The 20,423-nt window shown below is 40.0% G+C and overlaps 1 protein-coding gene across 2 annotated transcripts; it reads left to right on the top strand.

Annotated features, from left to right (window-relative positions):
* The first annotated feature begins 3,194 nt into the window (after positions 1-3,194).
* Positions 3,195-19,506, top strand: herpud1 (homocysteine-inducible, endoplasmic reticulum stress-inducible, ubiquitin-like domain member 1). 2 transcript variants are annotated; one of them, XR_013504368.1, is made up of 9 exons: positions 3,195-3,519; positions 5,467-5,544; positions 6,701-6,778; positions 7,918-8,141; positions 8,959-9,069; positions 11,416-11,787; positions 16,362-16,482; positions 16,587-19,227; positions 19,276-19,506. XR_013504368.1 is itself a non-coding variant. In XM_071905415.2 (8 exons), exons 1-8 carry the CDS (start codon positions 3,367-3,369, stop codon positions 16,779-16,781), a joined length of 1,332 nt encoding a protein of 443 aa, XP_071761516.2. In that variant the 5' UTR covers positions 3,195-3,366; the 3' UTR covers positions 16,782-19,506. The 2 variants fall into 2 exon arrangements, 1 of the variants encoding a protein (XP_071761516.2); XM_071905415.2 differs by having other exon boundaries at positions 16,587-19,506.
* The last annotated feature ends 917 nt before the right edge of the window (positions 19,507-20,423 follow it).

Here is a 20,423-nt window from a genome sequence, read left to right as displayed (position 1 = left end):
ATTGTGTCATCAAGTCTCATTTAGAGATAGTGGATCACATTTATGACTCAATATACTCCTGACAATTTTGTCTGGGCTTAGTACTTTGCCTTTATGTCCATTAGGCATGCATGTTTCATGTAATTTAATATGTTTTTTCCCCACTATTTCAGCATCTTTTAATGATTTTTCCACATTTTGTAAATACTGTAGAAGTGACCTTATGTAGGAATCGTTATCCAGTACAGATTTGATCTTTGATCCCTTGTTTATTGTGATTGCAATTAATTATTTGTTCATGTTTTCTGACTACATTGTCACCTAATTATGTGCACATAATATTTCCTGTTTCCTTAAAACTACAGCACACATATTGGGGCAGTAACAAGGTATATGAGTTAAATATAGTTATTTTTATTAACAACACATTTCAGATTATGCAAGACAAGTTAAAGAAAACTGCAAGAAAGTATGATGCCTTGAACTTAAGAACTTTGAATCAAGCTTTAAGAGTCCATGTTATTTATGCAACACACACACCCTGCCCCACCAATCACAAATCTACAGTATATGTATTGTATAGTATTGCTGACAGTGATACATAGTTAATTGTGAGAGAAGATGAAGACATATGGAAGATACATGTACATCTTTTGATTGCAAATTTCTATTTCGATTATTCTTTTCTTTCATAATAAACATCTGATTGATTCCATTTGTTATATCTTTCTTGTGTCTTTTTGGGCAGCAGGGTGGCATAGTGAGTAGGAACATGTCAAACACCAGTCTATAAAATAAATATAATGTAATCACTGTTTTGGTCCCACTTTTGGCTCTAAAACAGGTTGCAATTATATCTGTTCTTTGGAGGAAATTGAGCTTACGGTCTAACTAGGTAACATTTTCTCAAGCAATTTGGCTGTTTTTGTGCCGTGGCGGCTGCATGAATATGAAACACTGGTTTGCACTTATCCCAAAGAAATGTCTTGAGGAAACAATATTATAGAGCATCCAGTCTATAAAAGTGTCCCTTAGCCTTCCATGCACTTGGGCTACCACCTATCCTTTTGAAAAAAACATTTTAATTTTGTGCAATCATTTTTTTACAGTTCTCATCCCTGGTGTACATCTAATTTCTGAAAAAAAAAAAAAAAAAAAAATTTGCTTCTTGTTTGCATTGAACAGTAAGTATGTAACATGAAGACCTGTTGCAATTTAACTGCTTTAAATAAGTCTGGGGACTGAAAAAGGAGTATTATTTGAGAGGAGGAATAAATGAAGAGCTCTCACTCTGCCCCTATTTCCAGGAACCACAAATGTCAGTTGGCTGGCTAACCATAGTATCTGGCCAGCCATTGCTGTCTTGTTAACACATCTGATTTGCATAATAGCTAATGTTACATAGCAGCTAGCATTAGTAGTGGCTAGTAGCTGTATATAAATATTAGTTGCTTTACTTAATTAGCTTGCTGGCTAGTTAGCTAGCTAACAGTTTGTTCAGGTTAACTGAGCTGACTCTTCTCAAGCTACTCAGAATGTTTTGGAGTAGAGACTAGAGCTATAAAGTCACAGTAATCTACATTTGGAAACAAATTCACATTATCAGACACTTCAATGTTAGGCTACTTATAACGTTACTACAGCTTTTTACAATCACTTTGGCACCAATTTCAGAACCTTGATGTCATTTTTCAAAACTCTAGACACAAAACTCAAAACGGTCATCACGTGTCACACAGGCTGTCCAATGTTCAAAACATTGCATTGTGCATTCATATCTTTAAAGAAACCTTGCACTTGCAGAATCATTGGTTCAAATAACTCATTTATCATGAAATACCATAGGAACATTAATTTAGATCACCCACACACAAGATACCGATAGTTTCACTGTTTAGTTGTTCGTACAATCATTAAATATTGTAGTACAAAATATATGATACATGTTTCATTATGGTACTACACGTAAATACATCACTGTAAAAGGACTAGTAGAGAGAATACTACAGACACAGTGGAATCATTGAACAAAATCTGAAATTTATTGATGAAATACAATACTGTAAAATCACAACATAGGTTTCTTTGAATCAAAGCAAAAATAATTAGCTACAAAAAAGAAAAAAACTACAGTACTGTAAAACGTCAACTGCAGTGTTCCTCACCTGGCTTACTGTAAAAAGCAAAACAAAGGATTGATTACTGTACTTCTATATTTCCATCAACCCTGTCTTGTGGATTTGGCCACAGGTTCTCATCCACATCACAATGGATGTTTTCATTAGCCAAACATCTTGGGAAGGGCATGGCAAATCCAGGCCTGACACTGGTCTGCTGTGATGTCATTGCATTACAAGGGCCTGCATACATACAGTAATGTCAAATCTGAAAACATGGTCTGGAAAAGTGATACATGGGACCATAGAAACAGTGTCTGATAAAGAATGATGATGAAATATTACATCCATAGATAATGTAGTCCAATTGGTTCATGTTCCATGGTAATTGGTGTTAATGCATCTCGTTATCCTGAAACTTTCATGATCTAAACATGGAATATTGTTCGTCAGTTTCCATAAAACTATGCATTAAGAGTAATGCAACAGTTACTTATCATTTTGAGCAGTTGTATCAATTGATAGTTGGATCATTGTAATGAAATGAATAGACAGTCATCTCAGATGTAATGTGTGAATTGCATTTTGAAATGGTAATACTTTGATGTTAAGTTGTGTCATTTTGAACAGGTGATTTTAGTTCAATGAACAAATGATCTTAGGTTTATGTGTATTGTATCCAAGCAATTGGAAGAAGTGTTAGAAAAATGTACATTTTGATCATCGGTTGTGAGTTTTGTGTCTAGAGTTTTGACATCAAGGTTCTGAAATTAGTGCCAAAGTGATTGTAAAAAACTGTAAATGGACCTACACCCACACCATAACTAATCTTTTTCTAGCCTTGTTGTTATGTTTAGACATTATTTGGACACATCCAATTATCCAAAGGACTTCAAAGATGGCACTAGCCATTGGTGTCAGAAATAGACGATCTTCGGTGCTGTTGTAAATATTTGTCGCGCATGCTCAAAGGAGAATGTTTCCCCAAGCCTCCACGTCTGAGCACGAGCGGTCGGCAGCCAATCAGGAGAGGCCACCGTGTGTTTGGAAACAACATTCCTCCTTGGTAAATTGACGCTGAGTCCCGTATGACAGCCAGTTAGACACTTCCACCTACTAGCTGAGTCCCATTAGTTTCCCTTTAAACAGACAGTTTGCGTCGTATCTTCTTGTCTCTGATAAATAATAACACCGCAACGACTGTGTACTTATTTAGACGATTAAATTTGTAGCGAGAGGTTAAAACTAGAGAGAAAGAGACAGGGTGAAAATGGATCCGGGTGGTTTTCAACAAAAGACTATCACTCTTGTGGTAAAAACGCCCAACCAGGCTCAGGAGGACCAAACCGTCGAAGGGGTCGATCTGAACTGGACTGTCAAGGATCTAAAAACACATTTGTCGACTGTCTACCTTACCAAACCGGTGAGTTGTGTGTGGGATAGCTGGCTAACGTTAGCGTAACTACTAGCTAACGTGCTAGCTAACTCCGGGCTACGTTACGGAATGTCAAGCCAGCTGACTGTGTAAAGAAGCCTGCTAGCCTAATAGCTGTCAGCCATTGCCTTGTAACGTTAAGTGTTTTGCTGTCTGTGTGAGCTGGCAAATAGACTATCAAGTGACTACCAAGGAAAGCAGAAGAGGAATACCTAAAGTTTCATTATGATTTCCCCTCTCAGAAACAGGCTGACAGAAAAGTCAGTCATAATTCTGTACTTTGTCATATGTAACAACTTGTCAGATGGTGTTGACATGAAAAAGTTTGGGGACTCCTCCTTACAGTAACTTGGCATTCCTAATTTAAGTTCTTCAATCAGTGGAGCATGTATATGTGTGAAACAAGGGGGCTGCATGCAACATAACCGAATCCTCTAGGGCTTTGACAAGCTCAACATTGAGCACGGATGTACTTGAAGCCAGCAAGATCCAGCTGTTTGGTGTTGCAGGAGGGGAAAGTTGTTGCACTGGTTCTAAGTCTCCCTCAATCAGAGTGTCAGCCAAATGTCTTAAGTCTTCTTTGTAAAATGTAATGGAAAGCCGGCTGCCAAGTTTCACCATCCATCACAGAGAATAAGCCTTGGCAAGGGATTTGACTGCACCCTGAAGGGCACAGCGTCCATTTGGGCTGCAGTTCAGGAGCTGTAGTTATGGCTGGTGACAGAGGACAGATCAGCAGTGGAGGAACTGTGGTGGGGATGCAGCAGGAAGGTGTATGAAGGAGGGAGCAGGCGGTAGACTGTAACATCTCTGACAAGCTCTGACACTCCAAGCCTCGGTGTATAAAGTTCACAATTAATGATACAGTCAGTCTACCATGTCTTCTCCAACCTCTTTTGCCGAGTCAGGCAGTATCTGAAATGAACTTTTTGGCTCACCTGCCAAGTGCTGATAAACTAAAAAAAAAAACATTGAAACATTCAGTAAAGAGGAGGAAAATGAAAGTTTGGATTTAAAACTCTCACTTTTTTCTGTCTTCATCCTCAGCAGCCATTTTGACGTGTCATAGCAGGGTAAACACAGGTGTAACTAATAACATTAACGATGGTTCCACTTGGGCCCTGGTATTGTGCATGCTGGCTCATTGGAATGGCTGTGGCACACCTAAATAGAATAGAACCATCATTAGCGTTATTAGTTACACCTGTGACACACCCTGCTATGACAGTCCAAAATGGCTGCTGCGAAAAGGGTCCATAGCATTAAGTTTCTACTACTTGGGCTAGTTAACATCCAGACAGCGGAGAAACAGAAGTTTAGACGCTACCGCTATAGAGCAATGCAACAGGCAGTCAATCGGGAGCCTATTTGATACAGCTGTCTGAAACATGAAGCCAGTTGGTCATGCTGGAGCTGACTGAACAGGAAACAGGAAACAGGACGGACAAACCCCGTCTTTATTTGGTCACATGCAACCATCTACAATGCATGCACACACGTGCACGGTGGCCGGCACACACACACACATGCTTTCAAAGGCGCTGTGAAATTTATCCTCCACATTTTCCCATCTTGGCCCGTCCTTCCTCCGCGGGGCAGGCCAGGAGCGGTGGGCAGCTATTTACAGCGCCCGGGGACCAACTTCTTTTTATGTCCATCGCTGGTCAGGCGATGATCTTCTTGCATGTTTTTAGTGGGGGTTCTTATCGATGTTATATGGAGGAAACCCCCCAAGTGAGCACGGGCAGAACATGCAAACTCCACACAGAAAGGCCCTTTTTACGAGATAGCCCACCTGGGCACTAGGCACCGAAGGCATGGGGAGAACATACCCCCAGTGCCAACAGCGACACAGGCGGGAATCGAACCCTGAAAGTGACTTCATCCCAACAGTTTTATTTTTACTCAAACCTATTTGTCTCCTCTTTTCTCCAGGCGGTGAGTGACCAGAGACTGATCTATGCTGGTAAACTGTTGCCTGACCATCTGCACATTAGGGATCTTTTCAGACAGGTAATGTGTGTGTGTGTGTGTGTGAGTGTGTTATGTTGGCATGCTGTCTATCTGGATTTACTTATAAACACTAAAACAAATTCAGTGAATTTTAATGTCTACTTGCTGCAAAATAGACATTCCTCCTAGTCAAAACCCTGAATGAAAGTTTTGTTGTCGGTATGTTTCCTCCTTCAGTGGTTGAAGTTCAGCCACGGTGTTGACACTTAGGTTTCATTGCATTGTACCTTGCATTTCTTTTATTGTTGATGGTATATATTTTTCTTGCTCCTGTGGATAACTGGCCAAATGCAGGCATGGCATCACATCCAGATATTTCCAGCAGCTACAATGGAGTTTGATAGCAGAAAACATTTTCAGCGATCTAAAGCATTAACCGTATACATCAGGTTTTGGTGTCAAACAGAATGTAGCCAGCTTGTCTCAAACCAACCTTTATCTGATAATGTATGGAACAATATGTGGACCAAGACTGTTGTTTAGGTCTGTCTTGGCCCGCTAAAAGATTGTCACGGCCTATACACGGGTTGTCGTGGTCTACAAAAGCTGCATACAAGAGAGGACCGGTATAATATTTCATGTGTTTGGTTCATGGGTTTTGTCTGTGAATCCCAATAGAGGCTCATGTTGCCGGAGAGAAGATAGCACGAGCCGTAAGCCAACTCAGGCACTGAAAGACATACGGAGTCCACAAAGAGGAGATCGGGCCAAAGAAGCACCTGTTGTTTTTGATTCGGCTGAAAATACTGCTGCTACTACTAGCACTGTCTGATTCTGTTCGGTATTGCTCTATTGTGAATATAAAAGAGGATATAGAGAGGGTTTTATGCGGTTGTTGCATAATCCCATTCAAATTTATTGGCAAATACATTTGGGTGTCAGTTTGACCTGCCGTTTGTTGGCGTGAGAAACGAGGACACAGAATCCCTCTGTTCTCCATGTCAGGCTTGGGTTCACTGTCAATGAAACAGCTCCATGAAGTCTTGATTCTGTCTTTTTTTTTTTTTTTTTTTTTAAAGCTTTGGGAGAGGCTAGCTCAGCTAAGAATGCTATAAGGTTAAGTGTTTTTTTGTCCTTTAGTACTAAGGTCCTGAATGTATCAGTGTGTTGTGCCACGTAAGCCTTTCTAATCAGCCCTTTATCTCTGCTGCCTCAGACGGACTCCATTCCCACACTGCACCTGGTGTGTGCTTTCAGGACCTCGCCCCATGGACCCCTGGGAGCTAGACCTAAGGTGAGTATATCAGAACCATTATCAAAGTGCTGGGAATGGGTATTGAAGCCGTAAAGCATAACTCCAGCTATATTTGACCTGAACCCTATTTTCCCATCTGACCAAAAATCTCATCAATTGCTTCACTAGAGCTACATTACAGTCCTATAGGGCCAATTTAAACTCCCAACAATGAAACCCAAAAGTACCCAAAGTCTTTTTCAACACATTGATTGCTTGCTCTGTAATAAGATGTGAGTTAAAAAAAAATGGAAATGAAAATATGCTACCTTGACCATTGCTTTAGCTCATCCTTGTTTCCACTTTGCTGTCTGGCTGTGGTTGTCTGTGTAAAGAAGTGCAAAATAAGTAGTGAAAGTTGTCAGGTCACAGATAAAACGATAATTAAATATATACATATCACTATGCTTGCTTTTTTCATTGTATCTGCATTACTAAAAACTCTTGGACTTCATGGCCCTTGATTTTCTGTTATGTTTTTTTCTCATTTTGCCTATTTATAGTTTTAGAACTTTCATTAGTCTTAATTTTGGCTTTCTGAAACCTGCAAATACCCTGTTATGGAAGCAGGCTGTGGTCTGCATGCATCTCATCAACCAGTCATTCAATACATGAAACTCAAGTTCATTTATTTTTGAACAGTGCAAGTTTTTAATAAATTCAGATCACAGCGGTTTCATTGGAGCTATAGCAAAGGCAAAAACCTTATTAAAGAGTGTTAAGCTGACAACAGACCCATGGAAGCCTGGACAATATCCAGCTCCCTCTAACGTGTCGGGCCAGGAGGTAGTGTGCCTGGCTAGGACACGGACAGGTGCACTTCTTCACTTCCTCCCTCATTACCATCCCCCAAGGAGTGGAGCTGTTTTACATCTTTCAGTCCTCAGCTACAGATATGAGATCATAATACAGCTAAAGATAGCTTGCTAAAGTTTCACTTCACTTTCAAAAGTCCTGCTGTTTCCCTACTCTCATGCTGTGGAGAAACTGCCAAGTGGTTGTCCATCCTAGTCAATAAAACACTTCCCTACAGATATTATACACTACTACCTTATTACAGTGTTTCTTGCTGTGATAGATACCTTGCTCAAATGATAAGAAAAACATTGCAGTTTACACCGTTCTTTTTCTGTCCTCAGACCACACCTAGTGCCACACCCAGCACAAACTCCAGCCTGAACCCCGCTTCCCCGAGTACCAGCTCCTCTTCCAGAGTCCAGGGTCCCAGCGTGTCCCCGTCTGTCCCCACCACACCGGAGCTGAGGCAGAGAAGGCAGGCCTCTCAAGCTTCAACTGCTGCCCCAGTTCCCACACAGACCCCAGCACCTGCTCCAGGATCGCCTGCATGGCCTGGCACTCCAATGTAAGTCAAAAAAGAAAAAAAAATAATTTATCTGTTTCATCGTAAAAATATTTGGAGCTTATTTATTTTTTCCCTCATGTGACATGGATCAGATGTCTAATTAGTGAGAGTAGCAAAAACCTGCATGGAGTAGCATTTTTTTTTCAATTCCGATCTGGACAACATTGATATGCGGTACAAAATTGGATACCGAGGCATGCGACCTACATGCAACTTGTATTTGGACAATCAAATTGGATTTTGTCAGTGTTGCTATGACAATAAGTAAATCTTATGTCATTCACCTGAGACTTTTGTATATTTTGCGCAACAGCAGCTTGGCTCAGCCAATGATGGCATGGAGAAAATTGAGACACAACAATGGAAAGAAAGCTAAATAGCCGACCTTATTTGCACACAGGAAGATGCATTAATTTAGTCAAAATCTGAAGCCACATAAGAAAATGGTGTTCAAAACAATTTTGAGTCAAAGTTGTTGAATTTTGGAGTCTCTTCTGTTCGCTAGAGAGCGAGAGAAGTGTAGATAAAAAAAAAACAAAGCGGATGTGACGTCTTTTTGGTACTTTGCATGTTTTTTTGACACCGCTGGCAGTTCATATTGGTATCAGATACAGGTTACATCCTAGAATAGATATGAACGTCAGATGTGAGCAGCAATTTGGAGTCGGACCTTCAGTGTGAATGTAGCCAATGAAATGCAAGTAAATAATAAGAGTAGGATAACGGTTTCATTGTTTTCTTTGTATCTCTTTCTTCATTTTTCTCCTTTCCATGTTTGTTTTTCTTCTCCTGTCCCTCCCTCCATCTTTCCCTGTAGGCCTGGTGCACCGGAGATTGCCCAGCCAGCCTTCCCCACCTACTCTCTCTACAGCCCTCAACAACTGCTGTGGCTCCAGCACGTCTATGCTAGACAGTATTACATGCAATAGTAAGTTGTCAATTATAGACATTGGAAAGTTTAAACAGTTTATTTCTCAATAGGTGTAAGTTGTTTTTTTTATCTGGATTAAAGCCAAACTTTGATAAATGCACTATTATGAGAATAGGACCAGTGAGAGGTACAGATTTTGACCTACGGTGCCCAGCTCCAGTCAAGTGGAGTAACGGCTCGGTAGATGTTTTGAGAATTCATATTCCAGATAATCTAAAAGATCTAGTTAAGATAAATTACGAACGAAAAATTGAGAAAATTAAAAATGTTTTACAACCTTGGAGAGGGAAAATTCTGTCGTTACAAGGAAAGATTACATTGATTAATACTCTCGTAATTCCTCAGTTCATTTATCTCTTAATGGCACTTCCCTCCCCAGAGGCATCCTTCTTTAAATGTTTTGAACAAAACATTTTTAAGTTCCTTTGGAATAATAAACCTGACAAGATTAAAAGGCAATATATATATAATTCACATGAAAATGGTGTATTAAATCTAAAAAATATTGCAGCTATGAATTTATCCCTAAAAGCATCTTGGATTAATAAAATTTACCATAACAGTCTCTGGAGAACAAGTCAAAACTTGTCTTCTGTGTACTAATTCTTTGACAGCAAATTGTTTCCCTTTTTTCAATTAAAATCTCACCACTTTGAATGGCTATTTAAAGGAATATTAGCGAATCTCTCACCCTTTTTTAAGGATGCATTGAAGGCTTGGTTGAGTTTCCAGTATTACCCCCCACATACCCCAGAAGATATCCAAAATCAGGTAATATGGATGAACTCAGAACTGTTAATAGATGGGAAGCCCTTTTTATGGGAAACACTTCAGAGAAATGGAATCATTTTTATAAATGATATACTAGATAACACGGGTGATTTCCTTTCATACCATCAATTTTGCTGTATGTATGGTCAGATATGTGATATTTTTAATTTCAATCAGTTGATTTCAGTTATCCCAATTAACTGGAAACGGAAACTAAAAAAGAGTGGATACAGACAGCAGGTTTGTGCACCTATTACAAGGTGTCAGAAATGGCTATCCAAAACAAAGATAAATAAAATAATTTATAATTTCATTTTACAGAGCAGAGGCCTTACTGCCTTCCCACATACAGTCTGTTCCTTTTGGGAAGATGAATTTAATATTTTGATACCTTGGAAACAATTTTTCAGAACTATTTACAAAACAACAATTGATTCCTACTCCAGAATCTTTCAATTGAAGATATTCTACAAAATTACTGCTACTAAAAAACAACTTCACATGTTTAATATTGAACAATCATCATTATGTAGATTCTGTAATGAGGAAGAGGAAGACCAGTTGCATTTGTTTTTCTATTGTCCATATGTTGCAAGTTTGTGGACCGATATCCAAAATTGGCTAAGGCCACTCAATATTTATTTTAAATTTACACCTTTAAACATTATGTTGGGGGTTCTGGATGAAAACTGTCCCCAGATAATAAATACAATTATTCTGTTAGGTAAAATATTTATATTTAAAGCTCAATCAAGAACTAATTTGAATCTAAGTTTCTTAAAAAATACAGTGCGAAGCCAATTCCTTTTGGAAAAAATAATTGCTACAAACCATTACAAAGTAGCACAACACAATATGAAATGGGAAAAAATTTGCTCTAGTGAAGAGTAGGACTATATAAAACTCTAAATACACTACCTGTCATATGTATATTTCAGTTTCAAAATGCACTGGTACTGTCAATCTAATTATTTGAATTACTGAAGGGATCCTATTATTATTATTTTTATTTATTTATTGTTTATTTTTATTTATTGTTATTTTTTTTATTTATTTATTTATGTATTTATCCAATTTTTTTTTTTTTTTCTTTTTTGTGAGGATATATTGTCATGTCATATTGTCGTGTGTGTTATGTGTATTTTTGCCTGTAATAAAATAAAAAAAAAGTTTTTTTTTTTTTTTTTTTTTTTTCATATGTCAAAATTCACTGGCATCTGTGGTTGGACTGATCAAAATCCAATATCAAGGAATGGACTGATTCACTGACATGAATATGAATCTGTTATTTAGTTTGCAGTCTGGATAACAGTGGAAACGAATTGTTTACTTATTTTTGCCAGATGTTTATTATGAGATTAGTGTTCAATTTATTGCAGGGCTTCAACCTGAGGCAGAAATTTGGGACCCACAATATTGAAAACCGACTACGGCCCTTAAAGCCAGTTTTGGTTGGACTAATTCGTTAAGAAAATACTGGCTTATTGCGTGAATTGTCTGCTGATAATACTTATACCTCTCTTGATCTCAGTCTGAAATCTTGCCTCTTTCTGTCTTATTTTCCACCAATAGCCATGCAGCTTTGGCGGCAGCAGGTACCACCTCCCTGGCACCGGCTACAACCATTGGCCCGTACCCTCCCGTTCCCGCCCATCAAGCGCCTGTCGCAGCGCCCTTACCCAATCAGAACCCCATCGACAACCTGCCAGCCAATCAAAACCCAGCACAGGATGCCGCTTTCATCAACCCTGGGGCGGTCAATCAGAACATGCGGATGAATGCGCAGGGCGGGCCCGTAATGGAGGACGAGGAGGACGTGGAGCGCGATTGGCTGGACTGGATGTACTCCGCCGCGCGACTGGCCGTTTTGCTCATGATCGTGTACTTCAACTCCAGCCTGAGTCGGTTTGTCCTGGTGATGAGCACCCTCCTCCTCATGTACCTGTAAGTACTTTTTTTATTTTTATTTTTATTTTTTTTTAATAGACAAAAATAACAATACAACACAAAACACACAGAACTGACACAGAAACATAAACATGTAGAGACATCGGGAAAAGAGAAGAGAAATACTGTAAACATAACAACTGTAGCACAAAGTATATTAACTAGAATGGAGATCACAGCCCAGTTATGAACAAAAAAGGTAGACAAAGTCTGACTGATATACGCAAATGCAGGTATAGTCATATATGCATATACATGTATATAAACATACATAGTTACATAAAAGAACAGAACATAATAAAATATATTATACACTCCATTTACAGTCTTTCTAAATAAAGGCCAATTTAAAGAAGACACAGAAAACGTGGAAAACAGGAAAAGTCTAGTCCCTAGACCCTACTTTGCCTTGGTGATGAGCAGCCTGCTAGTTATGTACATAAGTCCATGTACATAAGCGTTATGTATTTAACCAGGCAAGTTGACAGAACACATTTTAATTTACATTAAAACCTGTAGAAGTAGTTGCAGGGAGAAGGAGAGTAACCCGCTAAAGCCTCCTGTCTGTGCTATAAACTTTAAAGATGTATGCGTTTCTTTATGAAATCTAAACAAAAAAACATTGGAGTCATTCTGTTAGCAACCTTGATAACCTTCATTGTTAGAACGTATCTATTCATTTGACCTCCAGTGTGACCAAATCAACAAATTAAAGTAGTTCATTGTTTTTTTCACGGTCGGCTTTGCCTTTTACAAACAAGGAAGACGAGAAATTAGATTTTAATGGTTTGCATAGTAGAACACTAAATATGTGCAGGGATTAACTTTCCTTCCTCCTTGTCTCATAATAAACAAACAAAGCAGCTGCTGGCATACAGCCCAGCCTTGAGGATGTGTACCCATGAAACCTGTCCTACCAGAGATTCATATTAGAACAAACAAGTGAAAGCAGCTGACCTTAATGTATGCCTTCAAAGTGAAAAGCTAATTTACGTTGCCTAATGGTGACAGTCGCTGATTGCAACATTTATTAAATGTCACAAATTTTCCAGCCAAATAGATTTTTAGAATAAGAAAGAACTTCCAGACAGTGACTGGTTACCTGCCTAGTATTTGGTACAGTAGACAAACGTCTGACCATGTGGTTGGTGACTGGTGCCGATTTCCAAACTCTGGCTTTTTAAACTGTGGCTCAGGCCACCATGTGTCTCTAGACTATGACCCTGTTGCTTACAGAGTTGAATGGTCTGGAACTATTTTAAGCCTCTAGTTATTTGGTTATTACTAACTGTAAATCATTTTTGATGCTACCAATATTAATCAATAGTCTACTGTCTAGTCTGCTGCTTATTGGCAAATAAGATATGTTGTTGTTAAAATCTATGTAATTAAACGTTCAGTCAGAAGGTTTAGGGAACTATTGGAGCCTCACTAATTTCCTACTTCTCTGTAGATAGATGTCACTGGTATTTACCACAGTAGCTGTGAAACTGTTCTAGTTACTGGAACATACGAACGTGAAACCATCAGACCAAACACTATATTGGATCAGCCATCTTAGGTTGTATATCTGAGTATATCTTGAGTTTTTGGCTGGACCGCAACAGCGGGGCCAGCCCTATAAACGCGAATGTCTGTCACTCACTCACTGACTGACTGACTGACTGACTGATGAAGTTACACCATTGGTTGGCCGTGGCACGTGGCACATCATAGGATCACAGAGCCAGAAATTTAAGTTACGTTTTCCCCGCCATCTTGTTTCTCCGCTGAGATCGGGAGCCCGTTTCTCCCACACAGTAAGCAGGCTGACCAATATCATGCATGTGAGCTGAAGCTAAAGTAGAATCTATACAATTATATCATATCGCCATTTATTTCGATGCATATGCGTGAGCTCAGTCCACCTGACAGCCCTCTGTTCTGTCGGCGGAGAGAGAGACACAGACAAGCATGGAGGTTTCGGCGCGTCGAGGGTTTACTGCCGACGCTTCCTGGAGTTTCCCAGGGACACAGTTCCGGCCAGTGCCGATTGCTGGGCGCCGATTTGTTCCCGGTGATCCGGCCGAGATTTCGGCGGGGGTCCCGACGCCGATGCATGTGTCCGGCGAACGGCGTTTTCGGCACCGATGGGTACCAGAGCGACTGGCGCTTAGATCGGGAGGATCAATGCGGGCCGTGGGCGCGGTGGAGAGGACAGCGACGGAGAGAGGAGACGGGATGTGCTGGAACGGAGATCAGTATGGATGTATGGACTATTCTTCTGTATAGTAACAGTCTACAGCGGAGTTAGTTACACCATTGGTCGGCCGTGGCACGTGGCACACCCATACACGGTCCAGCCATATACTAGGTTTTGACCTAGTCTTGTTCTTTATCTATCAGCCATCTTGGCTTGTTTGTCTGACTTTACATCTGTGTACTGTGGGAGGGTGCGGTTACTCGCTTCCTTTTTACTAGCTCATATTCAAATGATCCTCTGGTTTAATCCTGTAAAAAATGTTAAGCTGTTGCATTCAGATGAAACAAACCACTGCTGTCATGCATTCGTTCAAAAACCTAACCGAATGTTTTTTAAACTTACTTCACGATACTTTGATTAAGGAAACTTTTAAGGAAATTTAAGCTGTTTGAATTTACTTAAAGCTAGTAAGCTTTTGTCCCCAAGAAAGGTAAAGATTGAAAGAACTTGTTTCACACATTCATTGCAAATCAACATTAACAAACCAGGAAGGAGTAACAATTTTATGGTCATGGACACACAGAACTTAGTTATAGAAAACACTGATAATATATTCTACATTCTGTTATTTCAACCTTGCATCATTGTTGCAGTTCAGACATTTTTTATATATCATATGGTAATATTATCACCCATACTTACTTACTTACTTGCCTACTTAAGCCATGGCTCTATTGGAAGTGGTGAAAATGGGTCAAAGTTGGCAGCAGTACAGAGAGTCCATTTGATAGTCTGTTACCATATCATGGCTGTTGTGTTATCATCAGTTGAGGCCATGTTGTTCTTTTCCTCCACATGTCCCAGTCTCACACTTTGTTACATAACCCTCCCATGGCCCTGAACTATACACTAACACACACACACACACACACACACACATTCCATTCCTCCAGCAAGAATTAGGTTCAAAGTATATGTGACTGTATGTGTAAGTGTGAAGAAAAAGCGAAAGGAAAGCAGAATGAATCGGAGAACCGGATTGAAGAGAGTCTATTACTTCTAAGAGAACTACAGGTGTGTGTGCGCATGCTCAAGTATATGCAAATTTATGAAAGACAGTGAAAGAAGGGTGACTTCGAGACAGCAAGTGAAGGGAGAATGTAGTGTTTCTGTGTGGGCGTGTGTCTCAAGGACATAGCCCACCCCTTTGATAACACATGGCCATCTGTATGCATTTCACCAATGATTACTCACTCAGCAAAAGTTAGAAGGTTAATGTTTAGAAACAAAAGCGGTAGAGGTCTGCCTCTATCTTCCTCCCTTTTTCTTTCCCAGTCCCTCCTTCCTTTATTTCCTCTCTCCCAAATAGGGAACTATTTATCCAAGCTCAGTCACATGTGTACAAAGGCCATGGAACAGCAAATGTGGCTATACAACACATGCAAATTTAAGGCACCGCATGTCGAGTGGATACATTTTTTTTCATTTTGCATGGGAGAAAATGCAAATACTTGTGTGCTTTGTAGCTTTGGAGGGAGGGGCGGCACATGACAGGGGCAGATACAAATTTGTAACCGATATAAACAAATTTACCAATATGGAGATCTCATATCAGAATTCCAGCAAATGGAGCGAAATAGGGCATCTCAATTAGCGGGAATGGGATGCTCTTCTTTGTTGCAGCCCCACTTTGTGATTTAGACTAAGATGGCTGTACTTTTAAGCGTGTGAACTATGTAACAGGAGCAGTGTCCACAGGGCTTGTGTTCTGTAGTCGAAGTCGACCCATCACAGTGAACTCAAATGGTCTGTTCTCAGCATGGGCAAGTCTGCCTTTCACACAAGTGTTGCACCAAAAGGCAATTCTGGGTTTTTCTTTGAAGAACATCTCAATGGCTAAGTAGAACTCGCTCGATTTTATTCGTCAGTGGGGAATACTGCAGAGTACATGCAGTGCAAGACGGTTAGATGCGCGTCTGTGTTTAGATTGAAGTACGCCGTCTTGGGGCTGTAGATTTTTGTTTTTGGAATATGGACTTACTAACCCCTTTCAGAACAGACATCTTGGGCTTTTTCAGACTTTCAAACTCTCTGAAGTTTCAGACGTCTCTCCTGTGCCAAGAAACTGTTTTTGGGGGGCAAACTAGTTAATACCAATATACACTACCAATACCAATATGCCAAACTCTGATGAAGCTTTATGCAAAGCAGGTTGCTCACTTCTCTTTTAGTTACAGTCGTGACCTCTAAAAATATAGATTATGGCCTCTTTATGTGTGGTGGACCTTCGGTGATTGAATCAGATATTTGCAGAATTCACCAGAACCAAAGAGAAACGTCTTTTGCGTTCATATTAAACTCTTCTCTCTTCCTCTCTCCTCCTCCGCAGACACACCGCTGGTTGGTTTCCCTTCAGAAGGAGAGTGCTGGTCCAAGGACCCAACCCTCAGCAGCCTCCTGAGGTCCAGCACAACCAGCAGGACCAGGACAGGAACCCAGACCCGACCCCAGTAAGAATACTTGAATTTTTCACTCCATTGCTTGTTGATCCCAAGAAAAATGTTTTAAAAACCACTGTTGTCAAATCATCTCTTTTTCTCTCCTGTCTCTCCAGGCGGTAGAGCTTGTTGACGGAGAGGGAGGGAGGGAGGAACCTGCTGCTGCAGGGGACGGATCTGACGGACAAGGGCCAATGACAGCAGTCCTAGTGCCTCCTCACAGGGTGTCAGTCATGTGGACGGCCTGGGTGTTCTTCAAAACCTTCTTCTCCTCGCTCATACCTGAGGTACCTCAGGGTATGGCCAACTGAACACCTAAGACAGAAGATTGAGAGACACGTTTAGCTGACTTTCGCTTCACTTCATTATTCAGTGTGGAACTACAATTTCTGGAGGAGTTTTCAGTCCTGCTTGAAGAGTTTAGGAGTGTTAACAGTGGCATGGTCTTCCCTATCCAGTCAGAAAATAACCCGACTTAAGGATGATGTCTGAAGCTGCCAACTCAAGAATAGTTTCCTAAATTAGAAAGCATTGTTTGGATTGTATTTAACAGTGATTGGATCCTCCCTATCCAAACAGAATCTTGGACAGTAGCGCTGGACAATATGAGGTCTTGCTGCACCCAGGTCCTTTGACTGTGAAAGAACCAACTGAAAGTTGTAACACCAGCAAAAAAAAGCAGCGCCAGACCCTTGAATCACCTAGAAATTTGGACTGGATCCAGACAAAGGTTTGACTATAGGACTGATCAAACAACCAACAAAGGTTAGAAGTTAGCACCAGCCAACAGCTAATCAATGGTAGATTCAGACTTTGGTTTGTAAGCTTGTCTGTTCTATTTCAGAAAGCCCAAGTGGATACTTTTTAGTGGAATTGGTGAAACTGTTAAATGGAAAAAGCTGTTCCAGCTCTGCATCTGACCAAACTTTGATTTTTCAATTGACCAAACAAACTTGCACTCTCATTCAATATTGTCCACGGCCAGTGGCTACTATCTGTAATTTTAGAGGTTAGTGGTTTTTAACGTAAGGTTTTTCATCATTTTAAAAACCTGATGAGGAAGTTTGTCTGGCTCTCCTGACAGCACAGGTACTTGGATCTTGTCCTTATCCAGTGAACGACAGCAGGTGGCAGCCGAGAGCTTCTTTTCAGAGGGTAAAAATATACCTCTTGATGTCTGTGCTGGAATTTCCTCTTGACTGTTCATGACATACAGGCCCTTCTGGTACAGTGTGTGTTATCTTAATCAGGCCTGCATGGTCACATACATGACTAGTGAGCCTCAGTCATTCTTCTTGTGCGTATGGGCCCTCTAATCCCTCAGAAGGAGTCAAATCCAGCTCTTCTGCGTTTTCATAATGAAGAAGATGGTCCAGATCAACACTCGAAACTTGATGAGTTTATGAGCCCCAGGCAGTTGAAGTCAAAATCCACCCTGAAACAGAATTCACCTGTTATGGCTCTGTTCTGACATGTATAGTAAGTATTTCTGAACATGGCACAATAGGGTTGGTTAAAAAAATAAATAAATCCATATACCAACACATTTTAATTTTAATGTTCCAGTTTTGGATTTTATTCATCTACTCAAAATATGCAGACTTGTAGCCTGTGTTACTTTACAGCAGTAGAAGTAGGGCAGATGATGTTTTTTTTTTTTTTTTTAAGTTATACCAAAGACTCTGCTCCTGATGGAGTCACCGTAGCAAACTGTGAACTGCTGCCATGCTAGCAGCAAGCAACCGTGAGTGGGACTCCAATTCACAAACAGCAGAACAAAATAGAAATGATGTCATCAGATGTGTGATAGCCTCTATTAAAACATTTTGTCCCCTAAATCATTTCAGAATACACAGATGACACATTGTAGCGTTTGCATCAATCAAACAAATTGGCGAATTTCAATCATTTATGCCACACTCACTAGCAAGAAATCAATTTTGTTATTGTGTTAAAATCCACTTGAAATCAAATTGAATCATGATCCACAGTATGGAAATTAAACTGCAGTGTGAGGTCCTTGTAGGAATAACCTAATAACTTGAATTCTGCTTCGGGGTGGATTTTCCCATTATTGAGCTTCACTACATTTCATATGATGATGATTGTGACCAAATACAAACTTGACTGCTTCTTTCTGCCAAATTGTTGTGTATATATTCTGTAAAATAATAACGTTGGCATCGTAAAGAATCAAAAGATTTGTAAATATATTATATTGTATGTACACACAGCACTTTACAGAATGTGTCTTATTATGCAAGCTTCTGCTTTTCATGTGAAAATTTAGAATATAACAATATTCGATGCTTAAAAGATTCATAGTTGTTTTGCAGCGGTGGGACCGAGTCATGCTTGTCACAACATCATAGGGTCCACGTTTCAGGTCAAGTCCAAAGTCCCAATATAACTAATCAGGTGAAAGGTCAAGTTTAGTTTTAAGCTATTTGAATGTCAATAAGATATCTGTTTAGAAGAAAGCCTTTGAATGATTCCTTTGCACCCTGGGAATGCCTGTCGAATGTTATTTTGGTGTGGGTGACACCCAATGGTGGGAAACCACAAGTCCCCAAAACACATAACTACCATTCTGGGTGACATTTTGACATACTCACTGTTAACGTGTCCAATCAGAGAAGAGAATCATGTTTTACACACACCCCCCACCCCCCCACCCCTTCGCTTCCTCCCCTACAGCTGTATCTAAAGGAGTGTGACCAAAATATGAGTAACCATGTTTTCACAATACATTTACAAGTCATTAAATCAAGTTGCTGCAATACGAGTCGGGTCTCAATTTCAAAGTCATCCAAAGTATGACTTTGGGACTCCCTTGGGGAATAGCAGTAACTTGTGACATTATACACAGAGTGTAATCTGAAATCTTAATCTTGGAACGTTGATTTTGCTGTGCTTATTTTATTGTTTCTGTCTTTATTCTGTTAAAGTGGCTTCTTGATGGATGCCATAGTATGGAGAGTGTTTTGAGGGAGACTTGCAATAATGGATGCAATAAATGTACTTAAATTTAAAGGATTTGATGTTTGTGTTTCTTATTTTCTTGGTTTGTTGTAGATGTGGTTAGTGAGGACCGTGCATCTACCAATTCGAGTCAAGGTGCATTCAGGAAAAGTAAAGTTTTTTGACCCCATGTTTAAATGCATGCGGTTACTATAGGTCATGTGACCCATAGTAACACATGTAGCACTCTTGTTGCACTGCAGTACACTGTGCCACATACACACACACGCTTGTACGCTACCATACTTGCGAGATTCTTCCGTTGACTTGCATGTATTCCCAACTAAATGTCTTACCCCAGTTCTGCCTTTAACTGCACCCAAATTCAATTCTAACCCTTGCCCTCCTAAAATGGACCAACAAAATGTTCTCACTTTGGAGGATTTTGCTGCATGTTTCAGTCCCAAGTCACAAGGATAGAAGTGTCTTTGAGATTCCCTCTGACCTGTATTCAGTGGAATATCTAAACCCAGACCACTCTGCAATGCACCATGAGATTCTCCCCTCTGCGACTGCTGGAGTCTAAAAAGGGAGAATATAAAATAATATAATGTAAGAGTAGAGGAAGAATCAGAAATCATACTGGAGCATGTACTCTTGTTCATTCCACATGAAATAGTGATAGTAAAATTAAATGGTAATTGAGCATGATGATATTTTGCTCTGCAAGCATGTTATCTTGAGTGTGTCCATGGTTTGGTTTGCAGCTGCGCATGTATGTGCTTGAGAGTAATGTGAGTATTTTCACAGACTATAGTTTTCTTTACTTTGAAGGGGCTACTTTGGTTCATAATGAGTTGGTAAAGGTTTTCTCGGAAGCTTAACTCTCTCTGTGTGTGTGTGTGTGTGTGTGTGTGAGTTAACTATAGATTGTGTCCTATTCCTGTCTACACATGTAACTATATTTACTGCCCTGCAATAACCTAATAACA

Source organism: Centroberyx gerrardi, chromosome 4 (assembly GCF_048128805.1).
Source record: "Centroberyx gerrardi isolate f3 chromosome 4, fCenGer3.hap1.cur.20231027, whole genome shotgun sequence".
NCBI lineage: Eukaryota > Metazoa > Chordata > Actinopteri > Beryciformes > Berycidae > Centroberyx > Centroberyx gerrardi.
Note: the sequence above shows the minus strand (reverse complement) of the source record. Positions and strands in the feature narration are given on the sequence as shown.

What these genes read in the sequence shown, in the direction of transcription:
- herpud1 (XM_071905415.2), top strand. Translation starts at nt 3,367, where the DNA reads ATGGATCCGGGTGGTTTTCAACAAAAGACTATCACTCTTGTGGTAAAA. An exon ending in TTAGGGATCTTTTCAGACAG is followed by an intron (nt 5,545 to 6,700) that starts GTAATGTGTGTG and finishes CTGCTGCCTCAG; the next exon opens with ACGGACTCCATTCCCACACT. An exon ending in CCCTGGGAGCTAGACCTAAG is followed by an intron (nt 6,779 to 7,917) that starts GTGAGTATATCA and finishes TTCTGTCCTCAG; the next exon opens with ACCACACCTAGTGCCACACC.